The 16,319-nt window shown below is 56.0% G+C and overlaps 2 protein-coding genes across 2 annotated transcripts; both read right to left on the bottom strand.

The window, feature by feature from the left end:
* Positions 1 to 984: 984 nt before the first annotated feature.
* KVR01_008258 (uncharacterized protein) lies at positions 985 to 4,534 on the bottom strand. The gene has a single exon (XM_044785111.1). The coding sequence runs from the start codon at positions 4,360 to 4,362 to the stop codon at positions 3,526 to 3,528; it is 837 nt and encodes a 278-aa protein (XP_044643236.1). The 5' UTR covers positions 4,363 to 4,534; the 3' UTR covers positions 985 to 3,525.
* A 1,023-nt stretch (positions 4,535 to 5,557) lies between these two features.
* On the bottom strand, positions 5,558 to 14,674 carry KVR01_008230 (uncharacterized protein). The gene is made up of 3 exons (XM_044792101.1): positions 12,922 to 14,674; positions 10,046 to 12,737; positions 5,558 to 9,978 (listed from the first exon to the last, which is right to left on the bottom strand). Exons 1-3 carry the CDS (start codon positions 13,216 to 13,218, stop codon positions 7,871 to 7,873), a joined length of 5,097 nt encoding a protein of 1,698 aa, XP_044643208.1. The 5' UTR covers positions 13,219 to 14,674; the 3' UTR covers positions 5,558 to 7,870.
* Positions 14,675 to 16,319: the final 1,645 nt, after the last annotated feature.

Raw genomic sequence — 16,319 nt, 5'->3', positions numbered from 1 at the left:
GTTATGCTATCCCTTTACACAGTGGTAAATCCTCACGACAAGGACATGAACTGCCAGCGCGGTCTCCAGAATTGCTGAATCCTAGATCTCTGATAATGTTCTCAGTAGCCAAGTATGTAACATGTCTTCTAGCGTGTCAGGATCAGTAGCTGGCTTCGAACCATCGCTGGAACATGATCAACCTTAGAAAGCACAACTTTGCCGGCTTTGACTCTAGCACCGTAGAAGATTAGCCCTTGGGCTACGTGCGTTGATGCTTCTGGTCAGCAGTGCCGTCAGGAGCGATACATCCCAGCCTTGTCTATGCGGCACGAGGCTGAGGCCACGGGCCCAAGTACTGTATTCTCTCTACACTTTTATTGGCACTATTTAAGAAATGCTGATTACGAGGATGTAGATTTGTAGTGTGCGGGAAGGGGGTGGTGCACGAAGTGGGTTGTTGACTTCTCACATGCAACAGCTGAGCCGCCGCGCCTTACTGATGATGAAGTTGTCGGGCTTAAAAAATCTTCTCTTCAATCGCACATGTCATACATCAATGTGAGGATATCACAGTTCTCGGGCGGTTCCACGAGCTGAACATTCTCAATCGCCTAGTGCTGCAGGATGAAATTCATGGGCTGATCGAAACCAACTGCTGAGCGGGGGGGGGGGCCAAGGGACGCTCCACTTCTGGGCACAAATCGTGCGTTCAGCAGCCTAAATTGCTGACTGTAGCCCGCATGTGGCGTTGAATATGATTAACTGAGGCTCCGAAGCGACTGGATGATATCTCACAGCACATTTGACGAACAAGGAAGCGGAACGTTGCACGACAGATAGTGCTACCTACGTACAGGCAACTACCAGTGGGTCTCGGTCCTCCTCACCCACTGATGGTGGGAGGCGTTGGAGGCAACCGAAGGTCTGACCCCCGGGTAGGTAGATGGATAAATTTCGTATCCCCCCCCCCCGCCCAGTTGCGGGGTGAACTCACGCTTCCCAGGCGTTCCCACTCATCCCACCAATACAATAGGCTGCTTGAGAGAACGTCGAGAACGAAAGCCTCATGGACTTCATTTGATACCCAGAAAGCTGATCCCGGCTCGCTGTACTTTCTATGAAATAATCCCTTATATCAGCACCACTTGAATACACTTCTTGATATCAGCAGCCAAAGCACCGTCTCGAAATGTCTGCAACACCGAATGTATACCAATACAATAATCTCAGGGAGGAAACCAGCATTCGCCTTCTCAAAGTCAAGCCTCGTCTCGAGGAGAGCTCTGAGTGCGGTCATCGCCATGCGTCTTGCGTTCTGGAAACATTCGACAGAAACCCGCCGTCGTACAAAGCGCTTTCCTACTATTGGGGTGACGCAAAGCACGACAGGCATCATATTTTCCTCGGAGACACGCTCATCGAGGTTCACAAGACGCTGTGGGAATTTCTGGATCATATTCAGAGGTCGCGGGACACTGAAACCTGGTTCTGGACGGATTTTCTGTGCCTCAACCAAAACAACAACGATGAGAAGGCCATCCAAATACCTCGCATGGGAACCATTTATGGACAAGCCCAAAAGACGATCTCCTGGCTTGGGTGTGAAGCGTCTTCAGTAACCCAAGACCTCCCGGATTTGCGAAGTTCCCTGGAACGCATTGAAAAGCATGTCCCCGACGCTCGTGAAGACGTCAAGAAGTTCTTCAAAATGTTGCCAAACTGGACCACCATAATGAAACACAAGAAGACTTATGGATCTTTGCCTCCTGTACCGAAAGCATCCGATGAGGAAGATCAGAAAAATCCGGATGAACCGGAAGGACGAATGCGTAGATGGGGTGGAGTATTCGGAACAGCCCTCCCCGGCATCCTTTCACTGCCGTACTGGACTCGAGTTTGGATTGTACAAGAGGTGACAATGGGGAGTCAGGTCGAACTTACCTTTGGCCCTGTTTCCATTGATCTCGACGACTTCTTGCTGGCTTACAAGTGTCATTTGTATCACCTCATGAAGACCGGCGGCGGAAAGACGGATGCACCTGCTGGGACCTCGTCCGCCATGGAGGCAAGGGCAGCCAAGTCCGATAAAGATATTTCCGTGTATCGGATTCTGCAATGGGGTATGCTGTGTAAAAGCAGCTGGATCCACGATCGAATATACGGCTTGCTCGGGCTACTAAATTCCTATGGTTCGCCAGAATCATCGACTTTGGGGTCGTTGAAAGTCAATTATGATAGGGACATCGTCGATTTGTTTTGGGACGTCGTGTTTGCATGCCGAGCACCAATCACAGAGAACCCTGGGAAGGCAGAGACATTAGGCTTGATCCAAGAGTTTGTCGAAATCACGGACTTCTTTCCCCGTCTTGCCAACTCGCTGGGTTGTTCACATGCATTTTCACCGCAATGCCTGCGCTCTTACCTTCAAAACGAGAAGGACCCTCCACTGCACAGAGACCCCGGGGAGCTGTCCAGGCGACTGGTCTCGATTTTCCAATCACTGGGGAGCGGAATCCTTCTATCGACATCTTCTGGCATCTATTATCCAGAAAGCGGGCTCTCTCCATCAGACCTCCTGATATCACTCCTTAAGCGTCCAAACCCGGACCCGCATCCGGACTCGAAGTTCCAAAGTCTCGAGTCATACCTGGCCACTATCTTCTTGGAATACGTCGATAGCGGTGTTGATAAATCCGCCGAAATACATGCCGCGCTTATTTCTTTGCGGCTTGCGCAAGGGCATGATCTCGGGCCCAGCAGTTGGAGATGTCTCCCTGTTCAGAATAAATCTCAGGATGATGATAAAAGCGGTGGACATAAGAAGATAGTACTGGAGCGTAAGGTTCACTGGACACAAACTTCCGTGCGTACACCGTCGCGGGACGCAGCGGCTCGTTGTTCTCTCGCAAACCACGGAGATCATGAATGCCCGGGCTCCAGCCTGTATCTGAATCTACCAGATCCTGGATGGAACTTAACACTGGACAAACTCCCCCGCGATGAGGAGGACATACGCCCCCGCGATAAGAAGGACGATGGCTCGATATATTGGAAGCTCAGCATCACTCTCCACTGGCCGAAATATGGCTACGTGATTTTCAGTAATTAAAAGCGCGAGGGACGTTGATGTCTTGGTGTGGTTACATGTTCGAAGTCTTCGCTGATGGCTCTAGATTGCTGTGCAGGTAGATACCTAGGTATGTGGCCAAGCAATTTCATGAATTTCACGACCGAAAAGTCGGCAGCCCGCAGCGCTACAACTGTAAAACGCGTTCAACTAGACCTTTATTAACTACTACATTATCAACAATTTCTCTTTTATTGCTGGGCATGGGGCCGAGTTAGCTAGCTGGTAGACGAATTTTGTTCTAAATGCCCTCTGTCTGTTTTGGAGGTGTCTAAAACGGCCAACAACACGCCGGGCCCCCCAAGGTGTAAAAATCGAAGCAGAAACTCATCCGCCAGCGATGCCACTCCATATCATCACACAGAACGGAAGCCTGCACCCAGGCTGAAGCACCCCCGGGGGAAGGTTCAACACGCTCACGCCACCGTGTAACTAACCCTCGAAGTGCCCTTACTCCTCGAAATCTTCTTGACCTTGGTCGGCCCACACAAATCAGTAGTATCAACATGCGTCCCGCCACAGGGGTACACCTCCGCGCCGACGATATTGACCACGCGGAACTTCTCCCCCGGCGGCGCGAGGCTCCGGTCGGGGATCAGCCGCTCGAGCCCGTTCCTCCGGAAGTCCTCCTCGTCCCACCAGTCGATCTCGACGGGCATCGCGGCGGCGACGTACTCGTCGACCTTGGCCTGCACGGGGTCCTTCCACCTGCCCTCGATGAGCCCCGCGAACTCGCACGCCGCCGAGTCGGGGAAGTGCGACGCCTTGAGCTCGTCGAAGCCCTCGACCTCCTTCTCGAGCAGGTGGCGCACCGCGGCGCCCAGCACGTGGCCCGCCGTGTGCAGCCGCGAGTAGAGCAGGCGCTTGTCGACGTCGATGGCCTGCTCGACGGTGTCGCCGGGACTGAACGCCTGTCCGGCGGAAGAGAAGCGGCCAAAGTGGAGGACCTGCCCGTCCTGGACGGCGTCCATGCGGACCGCCTGGACGTCAAAGGTCTCGCCGGAGGGTCCTGTCATCGAGCCGACGTCCGAGGGCTGGCCGCCGCCCTGGGGGTGGAAGATTGTCTTGTCCGTGACGACGACATGGTCCTGGTCGGTCCCCTGCTTGAAGAGGCCGCGGTTGGCCTCGTCGAGGGACGAGAAGGCGTGGACGGCGGCGACCTTTGTCGGGAGCTTGTGCAGCTTGGCGTCGTGCTGGAAGGCCAGGTATGTGCGTCCTGCTGTTGACATGATTGCTTTTGCACGCGAGAGCATGTGCTTGGTTCAGTACGGTGAGTCTCGCGCGAGCGGGTGAGCAGGTGTGGTGTTCAATCAGCGAACTGCTAATGAGTGAATTGGCTTATGTATTCCGAAACGGCTGCGAAAGCGCGTCACGACTTCTGTGCGCAGATGAGCGTCGTCGGCCGGCCGTGAGATAAGACTAAGCCGCTGTCTGTGAAAAACGAGAGTTGGCCCCCCCCTTATTTTATTACCCCTGTCTACCCCACTATACCTTAAAAGCGCTCCCTTCATATACACACCCACACTACATCTACACCCCTTCTTTATCCTCTAAAACTCTTAAAATAGCCAGCCCCCCTAATAAATACACCTATATAGGTATAGCATGTTTACACCCTTTTTATACTTAGTATATTACTTATATTTTATACTTTTCTTATAACTATTCTTATTATTATTATAACTAAAAAGAGGTTAGAGGACGTTACTCTATTTATATATATAGGAACTATAAGTATAAAGCTCTTCCCTTTACTATAATTAAGCCTCTTTAAGAAGTAATTTACCTTTATAAAAATAATAAACTAAAAGCTATAGAAGTAATTAAGGCTATATAATGACTCTTTTATTAACCTTTAAACTTAGTTTTAGAGGTTTCTATTAGAAAGGATGAATACTTAACACTTATAAGGTATACTATAAGTATATTTAAATGAATTATAAATACTATAGAAATAATTACTAAGGGGGAGGAATTGGAGGATAAAGAAGTAATATAGGTGCGGTGTGAGTGTGTGTGTAAAGGGAGTGCTTTTTAGGTGTAGTGGGGTAGATAGGGGTAATAAAACAAGGGGGGGGCCAACTCTCGTTTTTTACAGACAGCGAGCGTTTCGGCTCCGAGACAGGGGTGAGAAGCGCCGCCGGAACCTGGGAGACTGCCCAGGTGCTCAGGGTTTATATTGCATGCATAATACGGAGCTGCCAAGGATACTGTGTTTATTTTCTCACCCTCTTGAATTTTCTCTTGATTTTTCTGAATCCATTCTCGTAATCAAGACGTCCATTAAAGTTCTGCACCAAGTATCAACCAGAACCTACCAGTTCATACCCTGGCCTCGAAGTTTGCACATGTGGCTTATTACTATTCTACAAGCCAACTTGTTAGCATTCTATTACATACATCTAAGCACCACGGGATCCTGTCGAGGAAGACACCCAACGCTCTAGAAGCGAACTTGGAGATACAACCTGAATAAAAAATTTGAGAACGAAGTTATCTGATTTACAATTCTCGTCGGAATTCAGTGTAGCTAATCTCGGAATTGGTCTCAGATTCGGCCAGTACAAACAGTCAGACGTCTTCTGTGGCGTCGAGCTGGAGCTCATCCTCACGCGTAACTGGTTTTGTTCCTGTCAAAATTCCACACAATACGTCCTTAGCCACATCAGACGTAAAAAACCACACGAAAAACCAGCTCACAGATAGACGAAGTGGGACGCAGCCGCGACAATTTCGAGCGGGCTGTTTGGATAGAACGCCATTCAAAATTTAATCCTCGACGACAAGGCCCCTTCAGCTTCCCCTGATTTTCCACCTCTGGAATCTCGCAAAGGAACCTCAGCTTTGGGCGGGCCAGATCTCCAAACAATGGGGGCGTAGAGCTCATCTCAAGCGTCTGCGTCGACGGGCTCGACACGGGCACGACGGCTCTGGCGCTGCGTGGATGGCCAGGGACCCTGACATGATGCCGTCTGAGAGCTGCGGCACGCATCGATGTGCACGTGTCGTTCCCGTCACTCCTCCGTTGAATCGCTCTTGATAGTCGTGTCCCAAGTTTATCCTCCAAGAGCAGCCGCTCTCCACGACGAAAAAGGTCAGCACGCACTCACAACATCAAAACCCGAGCACCCTTTCCAAAAGGCCATCACACCGGCCCCCCTCGCAAACCTCATCCATTCTTCATCCAACTACACACATACATCCGGTACCTATCTAGGCATGGGACTTGAACAACAACAACAACAACAACAACAACAACAACAACAACAACATGGTTGATCCCTCCCAAACACCATGCAAGTAAGACCAACGCAACCACCGCATAGCCACAGGAACCTGCCACTGACCGCGGAATAACTCCAGATGCAAGAGCAACAACTAGCCAACCACAGCAGGAACCCCAGCCCAGCCCCGCGAGAAAACCCCCTACGGCCCGAGTCCGCCAGCCTCCCGCCCCCGGCTAGCCGACAGGCCGCACGGGGCTCGACCATGGCAGCTCGCGCTCTTCTAGTAGGCCCTTCCGGCCCCCGGGAGGGGGAGGGGCGAGATGCCATCAAAACCCTCCGAATCATCCCGCTCAGACCGACCGAAAACCAAAAGGACGTGTGCCATGGCTGTCTGCGTGACAATGCCAAGTGTTCGTGGCGCCAAAGGAGGTGGATGCTTCCATTTTTTTTGTTTTCTGCCGGGGTGTTTGGTTATACCGGGGGGTTTTGGTTGATTCGACGAGGGTTCGGTGATCAAAAGCAAGCAAACGAGCAGAAGCTAGACGACGGGAACAAGGACCGCTATCCCGGGGCGCCACTATAGTTAGTTAGTTAGGTAGTGACGGAGTACTCACTCATTCACCAGCATCAAAGCCCGCTCGGGGGACACACACACACACACATCAATCAACACCACCGGCAGCTGACACACATCATCATACCCAAATATATTCATTCATCCGTCCATCCCACACGCCACGCTATGAATCTCCCACATGCAACCAACACGATGAATCTACAGAGTTTTAAGTACCCAGGTAGGGTGAGTAAGTAACCAACCACCTGGGCATGTGAAAATACACATCACAGCATGCAAGCCTCGCCCCCGATATCAACAACGGACGGAGACGGCCTGCCCCCACACCTCTCATACTGGCAGTGCTGGCTGGGTGACATTCAACCAGGCAGTCCGTCAGTCCATCCGTCCGTGTACATCCATCAACACTACCACCAACCACTCTTATTAAGACAGCATCCATCAAGCCATCCGCCCATCAATCCGTCCGTCCATCCATCCATTCATCCACCCCGCCCCAGCCAGAAACCAACAAACCACCCCACCTCAGCCTGGCCTGGCCTGGTCTGGGAGAAGAGGAAGCGAAAAAAGGGGGGTATCATCGCATCGCATCGCATCGCATCGCATCGCAGAGAAAAAAGAATAAACGTGCCTGCCTGCCTCGCGCCCGTCTCCGTCGCGCGTCCCTCAAGCTTTTCGTTTGTTTTGCGTGGACAGGACCAGGCCAAGCATGCCTCGTGCTTTTTATTTTCATAGTTGTTGTACAGTTGATGCCGTTTGGGGATACTCTCTCCAGTCCATCCCCTCCTTGGATGATTGGCCCTTTCGTGGGTGGGTGAGCCAGCCGGGTCGTAGTGAATGATATTCCAACGCGGGACTCGAAACCGTTATCCCGTCAGGTCGCAGTAATCTCCCAACGCAGCACCCACTCAGCTCGGCCCCGTTGTTCAGCCAGGTCGCGTCAGGCCGGGCCGGCCATCACGACCGAGCCTTGAGAGTAGCCTCCCCCTCCCCCTCCTCGATAACAGGCTCGTCCATCATCTCGTCCATGCTGTCCCGGCTATCGCGGTCGCTACCGCAGCCGTCGTCACCGTCCCAGTCGTGCCGGGGACCGTGGTAGTCCTCGGTGGCGTCGTCCTCGAGGTCGAGGCTGCCGCGCGCCGCGCGCCGCGCGACCTCCCGCTCGCGCCAGATCTCGGCCTTGCGCGCCTCGGCGTGCTGCAGGCAGTCCACGTACGTCCTGAACTTGACAATCTCCCGCAGCAGGTAGCTGCTCTTGCGCTCCCAGTTGGCCATGGCCTTCTGCACGTTGGACCCGCGCGGGCTGAACGCCAGCAGCATGGGGCTGCGCAGCGAGTTGTGCTGCTGCAGCTCCGCCTCGATGCTCTTGACGTAGTTGAGCAGCGTCTCGAGCTGCTCCTTCTCGCCCGAGTTCGAGGGCCGCATCGACTGCGTCGGCGGCATCCACTCCGAGATGGTGATCCGGTCGCCGGGGAGCTTGTTGGACGGGTCGCCGCCCCGAGTGCTTGAGCTGCCAAAGTCGAACGAGCCCACCGACCGGAAGCTGCTGCCGCGCGAGTGCATGCTCGACCGCCCAACGGCACTATTGCTGCGCGGTCGACCGCCCGTTGTGGTACCTGCTGCTGCCGAGGCGCCTGTGTTCTCGTTGATGGCCGTCACGAGCGCATTGTTGATGATGGCATCGCTCCAGCCATATTCCATGTTCGACACTCCGCCGGTCAGGGGATGCGTGCTAAGCCTGGCGCTCCAGTAGTTGGCAGTCGTGACGAACTCTCTGCATATCTCCGGGGTGCCGACATGGAACAGGTGCACGGCACCCGTGGGCAGAGACAAGGCCCACACATGGGGTCTCTGTTTCGAGTACCCCGGCGGTGGCAGAGCAGACGCGAGAGCCAGCCGGAGACTCCACGAGCCAAGAGAGGTGGCGTTCTCTTGCCAGTTGCCACCGCCAACCACTCCGCCCTTCTTCACGTTCGATGCGTTGCGACCGCGACGACCTGTGGACTTGTTAGGCGTGAAGGAGAAGATGCTCACGGTACCTTTCTGGATGACGGCAAAGACCTCGGACCAGTTACGTTCCTTGGCCTTCTTGTCGACGCCGTCGAGGTGATGCTTGTGGACAACCATGCCCTCCTTGACCCATGGCGGCCCGGCGAGCTCGAGCGACTCGTCGTCGAGCAGCTGTGTGGGTTTCAGCTCGTCGCTCACGAGGGACTGAACGCTGCCTGTGGGGTCCTCCCGGATAATGGCCTGGCTCAGAGCATTGGCAAAGCCAATGGACTGCTGGTAGCCGCCGCCACGCGTGAAGTGCGACCCAAACGAGTCCATGGACATGGACGTCTGAGTTCTACCCAGGGAAGCCCGGCTCCAGGTTGCATTGGACTCAACAGGACTCCACATCGACTGGCCATCGTCGAAGCTTGTTCTGCTAGAAGAGAAACCCGCGCTGCCGAACCCACGTGGTCTTGACCTGCTCTTGGAGGACCAGCGTGAGTTGCTCGCGCGCATCGAGTCTGGGCCGCGGCCACGCATGGATGGGTTCTCCGAAGGGGCTTTGCTGAGGACACTGGGCGAGCGCTTGAGCATTCCGATAACAGATAGGCCGGAATGTTGCTGTTCCAGCGCAGGCTGCTCGGCCCCAAACAGCGGCAGCCGCTCGTCTCTGATCGAGACATACGTGTCCTTCAGTACGTGCTCCATCTGTTGTTCCCATGCCTTCAACGAGCCTTCGAAGGGGCTCTTGACCAGAGGACCGCAGTCGTCGACTTCAGTTGGCGCATCGCCCAGCGCTGACCCAGCTCGCATGGGGAATTTGACGAACGAGTTGCGGAAGCTGGATCGCTCCTGCTCGGTAGGCATGTCGCCGTCTTCAAGATGGAGCCCCTTGCCTGGCAGCACGCTGCCCCTCTTGTTGAATATCTCTGGGACAGAGTCGCCGAGAGCCTGTATTATCGTTGTCATCGTGTTCTTGATGAACTGGCTGCGGGTCATCTTCTGCTCGATGTCGGCCATGTGCAAGTCGGTGTTCAGGAGCATGATGGAGTAGCAGATCGTATGGATGACGTCTGCGGGTAACGGTTAGCATTGTGGGAGCCAAGACTTGTTTGCAGAAATAGTGGTGGGTAGTCTTACCGGTGGATTTGAACCCGTGATTCGGATTGCAACTGCACCAACGGGCGGAAAATGCCACCAATATCCTGTCGACCTGCTGGGTTTCTGCTCTGAGGACCAAGCGATTGCACACATCCCGCAGACTTGTCACGATGCTCTTGTTCTTGAAATCATAGAGGTCCATGTATGCCTGCAAGACTCGTTGCCGGATCAAGCCCTCTTCGCCCATCCACGACGCGGCCTTGTCCTTCAGTATGAACTCCTCATTGCCATCAAAGATCTTCTGCGCCTTGGCCTTGTCATCCTCGGTCGGGTCGCCTACTACAAAGTAGGGCTCGTCGAGTGGGTTGAGGTCCGGCTTCGGGGTAGTCACCTTCGAGTTCGGTTCCGAGTCTTCGACCATGAGGCTGGGAATGCTAGCTGCTGAAGCACGTGTGTGCAGCTTCGGGTCTGTGAGAGCGCCCTCGATTGGGAGCTGCAGGCTGGTGTGACGCTCGCTCTTGATTGTACTGAGGCTGTCCTGGGTGAGCCTGTCCATCTTCTTGTCCCGCATCGATGATGGGGACATGAGCTGATTAGTCTGAAGTGGGGCCAGTGACGCGCGGCCCAAGTCGCTTCGAGATGTGGTGGAGTCGTTGACGGTCGACTGGAACTCTGGCTTTCTCATCCTTGGAGGGCTTGCCTCGCTCCCACTGCTGTCGTGCAAAAAGGAGCCGGCACGTTCGTAGCCGTAGAATGGCCTCGGGGGGTCTCCCGACGGAGTTGTCCCTCTCTGTCCGTTGGTAGCGGAAGTACTTGGGTCCCTCGACCTCGAGTCGGACGGCACTGATCGTATCGTCGCCATCGGGTCCGGGTCGTAGTCGGGTGAGAAGCTTCGCACCTGCCGGTCTGCCGACCGACTGCCATCGGATTCTGAGTGATGCACCGGGGAGAAGTCGTCAGGCGGCTGACGGGGTGTTGCCATTCCTGATGATGGCCCCGAGTGCGTCAGGTACGGGTCCATCGCCTTCCTGAGGCTGGTGACGGGGCTTGGTTGCCCGCGCGGGGTGAGTACTTCGAGATGTTGTGGGGCTGGGGGGAGTTGCACCGGGGAGATGGTGGGGGCGGAGAGCAAGGGTGGTACACGGGGGAGGTCGGCATCGGCGACGGAGATGGACTTCTTGCGTCGTCGGAAGAAGCTAGAGGGTTTCTTCTGGAGGCCATGGGAGGAGTGGCTCTGAGACCCCCGCGAGGGCGGGTTGCTGCCCGACTTGGACTGTGATGAAACCTGGTTGGAGTTATTGATGCCCATGGCAGCGGCAGGCGGGATGGAATTGTTGAAGGAATTGGACAGGCCGGTCGAGTTGGCCGATTGATCCAAGGCGGCCACGACGCTGTTCTTTGAGCCGCCGCCAAACATCCTCTTGAAGAAACCGGGCTTTTCCTTTGGCTGCGGTACAGAGTTTGAGGCGGGCGGGTGGTGCACGGGCTCTTTGGCCTTCTCGTAGCCAACGTGTGGCGCCGGGGCGGAATCTAGGTCGAGCGTGGGCCCAGAAGCGGGAAGGGCAGCGGGCGCAGAGGGGACAGGAGGTGCATCACGAGAATTAAACCTGGCCTGTGCCTGTCGGCTGGTGTTTGTGCTGCGTGAGGACTTGTTGCTGCGTTTGCGTTCGAGATTGATGGAGCGGACAGGGGAGAGGGGCTCGCCCATGGGCTCGGGCCGGTGGAAGGACGGCATTGACGGCATGTTGGGCAGCCGGCGAGGTCCGACCGGCACAGTTGGGGTAGGCGCGGCGTCATAGTCGTCCTCGTCGCCGGCGTCCAATTGCCACGGCCGCCGCGAGTGCTGCTGGTGGTGATGCGATTGATTTCGTCGCTGCTGGTGGCTGTTGCTGTTGCTGTTGTTGAGGTCAGAGTGCACGCCGAAAGGAGGGCTGCGGGCGAGTTCGAAGCTCGAGGAGCGCTTCGATCCCAGCCCGTGTGCTCGGCGCTGACTGCCGTAGCCGCCTCCTGCGTCGATGCTGTTTGTGCTACTGCTCTTGCTGCCCCTGCCCCCTCTCGAGTGTAACGGTCTCGACCCTTGTGCTGCGCCGTTTGTGTTTCTGTGGCTGGACAGCTCGCGCATGCTGCCGATCCTGCCCAGGTTTGACTGGAAGCCGGTGGAGCCGCTGTTGCTGCGCTGGCCCCTGGAGAGGGTACTCGAGTTGTCCTCGTAGTCGGAGCTGTACGAGTGTCCGTGGCCTCGCCGGGGCGGCGCTCTCGAGGTGCTGGTCATTGTTCGGGCGGCGGGGGGTGCATCGTCGTCGTAGTAGTTATTCGACTCGTTGGCGAAGCCAGACATGGTGCGCTGGGCCCCACCGGCCTGGGCGCAATTCATCTGACCCATGCTGAACTGGTCGAGGGACAGGAGCATGTTCCCCAGGAGCGAGTCGCGCGTGACATTTCGGGGGGAGAGGGAGAGGTCGTGGGAGTCTCGCGGCCGGGGCTGCGGGCGGGCGGAAGGGGGTGTGGTGGCACTGGGGGGGCTGCTGCCCGGTTGGTGGTCCCTGTCGCGGTCGTATTCAGCTGGGAAATCATCTTCCTTGCTCGTCATGTCGTCGGGTGAGAGCGGGTCAAAGAAGGTTTCGAAGACTCGGTGATTGTCCCGGGCGTGCTTGGCCCAACCGTGTTCCGGGTCGTGTGTGCCAATTTCCGGGTCGGCGTGTCGTGCATCCCTCTCGAGCGCGGCGTAGGCCTGAGCGGAAAGCTTAGCGAAAGGGGACGAGGGTTCGGAGGAGCGGCAGTTGTTTGTTGTGACGGCCAGCCAGCCCTTGCCCTTAAATGAAACGGCAGGATATGAGTGGGAGAGAGGGGGGTAGGAGGGAAGGGGGAGGGGGGAGGGGGGAGGAGGAAGAAGAAGTCGTGTGGTGGTGGCTTACGGTGACGGCAGATGTAGTAGATGCGGCAGCGGCGGCGGCGAGGGCTGCGGAGGAGGATCGCAGGCTCCTGGACGAGGACTTGTAGGGCAGATGGGGCGGGGGCGGCGACAAGGGGGTTGTCAGGCCGGGCGGGTCGACAGGGCGGGCGGCGGTGGCAGCAGCGAATGTATTTATGTTTAGGTCTGGTCGCTGGCGGCGGGTATTCCTCCTTGGGGGGTCGGGGTCAAGGTCGTAGTCATGGTCGTAGTCAGGGTCGGGATGATGCATCTGGTGCATTTGGTGGTGCATCTGATGCATAGCTCGGCTTGGAGGCTGTGCGGGAGGGTGGTGTCTGCTATGCTATGCTTGCTTGTCGCAGTATCAGCACAGTACCTGCGCCGGTACGGTACGGGACCACCTGCAGGTGCAAGTGAGTGCAGCACCAGCGGTGTATGCCTGTGCCTGTGCCTGTGCCTGTGCCTGTCTGTGTGCACCGAGAAGAGTGTGTAATGCGAGGGCTGCGCCGCGCGCATGCAGGCCGTCCGTCCGTTCGTCGATCCGTCAGTCAGTCCCTCCCGTCAAGCTGTCAAAACCGGTCGATCGAACGAGCCTAGTGTACCCCGTAGGCGAGAGGGTAATAAGCTTGAGGAGGCGCTTGCTTGGCTGGTTGGCTGGCTGGCGGGCTGGCTGGCGAGGGTTCGAGGGGGCTCGAGGGCGCCACGCCAACTGGGGAAACTTGGGGGTGTGTGAGGCAGACAAGACAAGACAGGACAAGACAGGCAAGCCCCTTCCCCTTCGCTGATCTCGCTCGTCTGGTGTCGGGGACGGGACACTACCGAATGACTCGAGATGGGGGTGTCCCAGATCCCAATTACAGATCCCAGGTCAGGTCGTCCCAGGTTCCCGGTGCCTGGGCGAAAAGGCTACCGCTACCCCGGGGTACGGGGCGAAACTCTAGCGATCTGGGATACTAGGAAGCAGTAGCAGCAAGATCAGCAAAGATCAGCCACAGGCCGGGCGAGGGAAGAGTAGCAACAGCAGCAACGACAGCGACTGCAACAACAGCAAGGGGGAGGGGTTGGATCCGTTGCAGAACAGACGCGAAATGGGCGCCATGCAGAGCAGCAGCCGGGCAGCAGCAGGGCAGATTGTGTCGAACTGGCCAGTGGACCGGACACGACATGCATGCATGCAATGTAATGCAGGCAGTATGATAAAAGGTCGAATAAAATATAAGGTACAGAAGAGTACGGGCGGAGTATAGCACAGCACGGCACAGCAGGTTGCAGGCGTAGGCGGGGATCAGCGAGGGAGCGAACAGGTGGTCGCACTGGCTGGCTGGCTTGAAACGAACGACTGCAGGTTAACGAAAGCCGAGCAGGGTTGGCAGGTTGGGTCGTGTCGGGTGGGATCGAACTGGAGTGTGCGTGTGTGTGTGTGTGTGTCTCGACCCTCGAATTGGCTGCTTGCTTCCTTGATTGCTTGCTGGCTGGCTGGCTGGCTGTCTGTGTGTGTGCGCCGTTGACCGTTGGCCGTCGTCGTTGTTGGTCTGTCGGTTTTCTACAACTGTGGCGCTTCGATGCAGACAGACTAGACAGACAGACTGGACAGACAGACGCAAGGACGAACGAAGACTCGAGAAAAGAGTACGTGCTGGTGCAAGTAAAAGTGCACGGAGCTACGGGCTGGTGGGACAGCTAGACTGATATCCAAGGGGGAGGCGCCAAAAGGAGAGAGATCGAGCCTCGGAAGGGAGGGTGGGGTGTGGGGTGTGTGGGTGTGTCTGTGTCTGTTCTGGTCTGCTGGTCTGCTCTGGTGTGACACCGGCTCCTCCCTGGTCCAAGGTCAATTACTGCGTACTGGGGGCAGACGGGCCTAGCTTGTATGGATCGAGGTTCAAAAGAAGGAAAATAAAAATAAAAACCAGGGGAAAAATTGAGGTCGAGCTCGAGCTCTTCTTGCCTACTACTGCAGGTGCAGGTCAAGTGTGCTTGCTTTTGGTCAAAGCTCTGTCCAGTTACGGTGCGCCGTACCAGCGATCCACGTGTGGGCGTGTGGGATGGGCAAATTTTTGGCAGATTTGGAGATTGGCAGATTGGCAGATCGCAGGTTTATCATCTGACTGGTAGACTGGCCAGTTGGCTGTCAACCACAGACTGACTGACCATGACAGACAGGTATTTGCTTGTTGTACGAAGTACTCGCTATGGGGACGGCCATGACGGAGACACGGCGAGGCTCTGTTATACCGTTTTGGGATGGTGCTGCAACTGCAGTCTGGACCAAGGACAAGGCAGACCTGGTTGCTGAAATGAGGAAAGCACGACGGACATTGGGCTGGCTTCTCAAGTGCTGTGTAGACCATCTTGTCAATCGGGATTGGGGTTGCTATTGTTGGCAGGAACTGTCTGTCCTGGCCGTCATGCACCTGCCAAAACGTCAAGGCTTGAAACAGAACAGCATCAGAAGGAAGAAGAAGAAACGGCATCACAGCAGATCACCCAATGTTGTGAGCACACGAAAGAGGCAATCACCTGGAAATACACTGGAAGGAGGCATCTTGATCCAAGCCTCGATCTATCACACATCACATCGCATCACAGACACAGACACAGACCCTCCAAATTAATAAGACCATCATTGTCCCATCAGCCCGCACACGGGGGGAAATCTACAAGTTCCCACTGGGCCACGTCGTGCATCCTCCCCTGTCGTGACTTTGTGACTTCCTACTAGCGCCCCTGCCTCTTTACTCCGTACCAGACAGCCTACAAAGTATGTGCCTGCCACAGAAAGAGAGGGTCAAGAGGACACAAGACCGACAAGACCAGCAAGACCTGTCGCGTGGGACCCCAACGTGGCATCCCCTGGCCACCTACCGGTTGGGGCCATGGGGCACAAGGGCCCACGATTTATTTCCTGCCGCATTGGGCCATCGGGACTGGGGTCGCAGGGCGGCTCCACCACCGAAATGGAAAGAACGGAGTCCAAAAAACAGAAAAACACACGAGGCTAGCGAGGAACGGCAGGGTCGCACGAGATTTCAACGGTGGGGTCCAACCCTGTTTCTGGCCCGTTTTCCCCTGTCGTCTGCATCGAATATCCCTGCAGCTTAGATGCAAGGGTCTTGGTTCCTGCTCGGGGGTGTGCCTGTCAGCTTGTCTGCCAGTTCTGCCAATTCTTGCCCGTCTGCCTCTCTTCTCATTGGACGCCGTACAGTACTTCCCTCTTTGGGTGCTCGCAGAAGATGGAGGCTCATCTCGGTGGCAGTCACGATGGCAATTTTTATTCTCCCTTGGATTTGTCATGACCACAGTCTTATCGTAGACTGCCCAGGTGGTCACTGCTACCGCCCGCTCTACGGAGAACTGCCCGCATGCAAGCATCTCGACACGACCTATCCACTTCTCGTCTCCCCC

This window comes from Diaporthe batatas, assembly GCF_019321695.1.
Source record: "Diaporthe batatas strain CRI 302-4 chromosome Unknown Contig00009, whole genome shotgun sequence".
In the NCBI taxonomy this organism is placed as follows: domain Eukaryota; kingdom Fungi; phylum Ascomycota; class Sordariomycetes; order Diaporthales; family Diaporthaceae; genus Diaporthe; species Diaporthe batatas.
The sequence above is the reverse complement of the archived record's forward strand: the minus strand, read 5'-3'. Positions and strand labels throughout refer to the sequence as shown.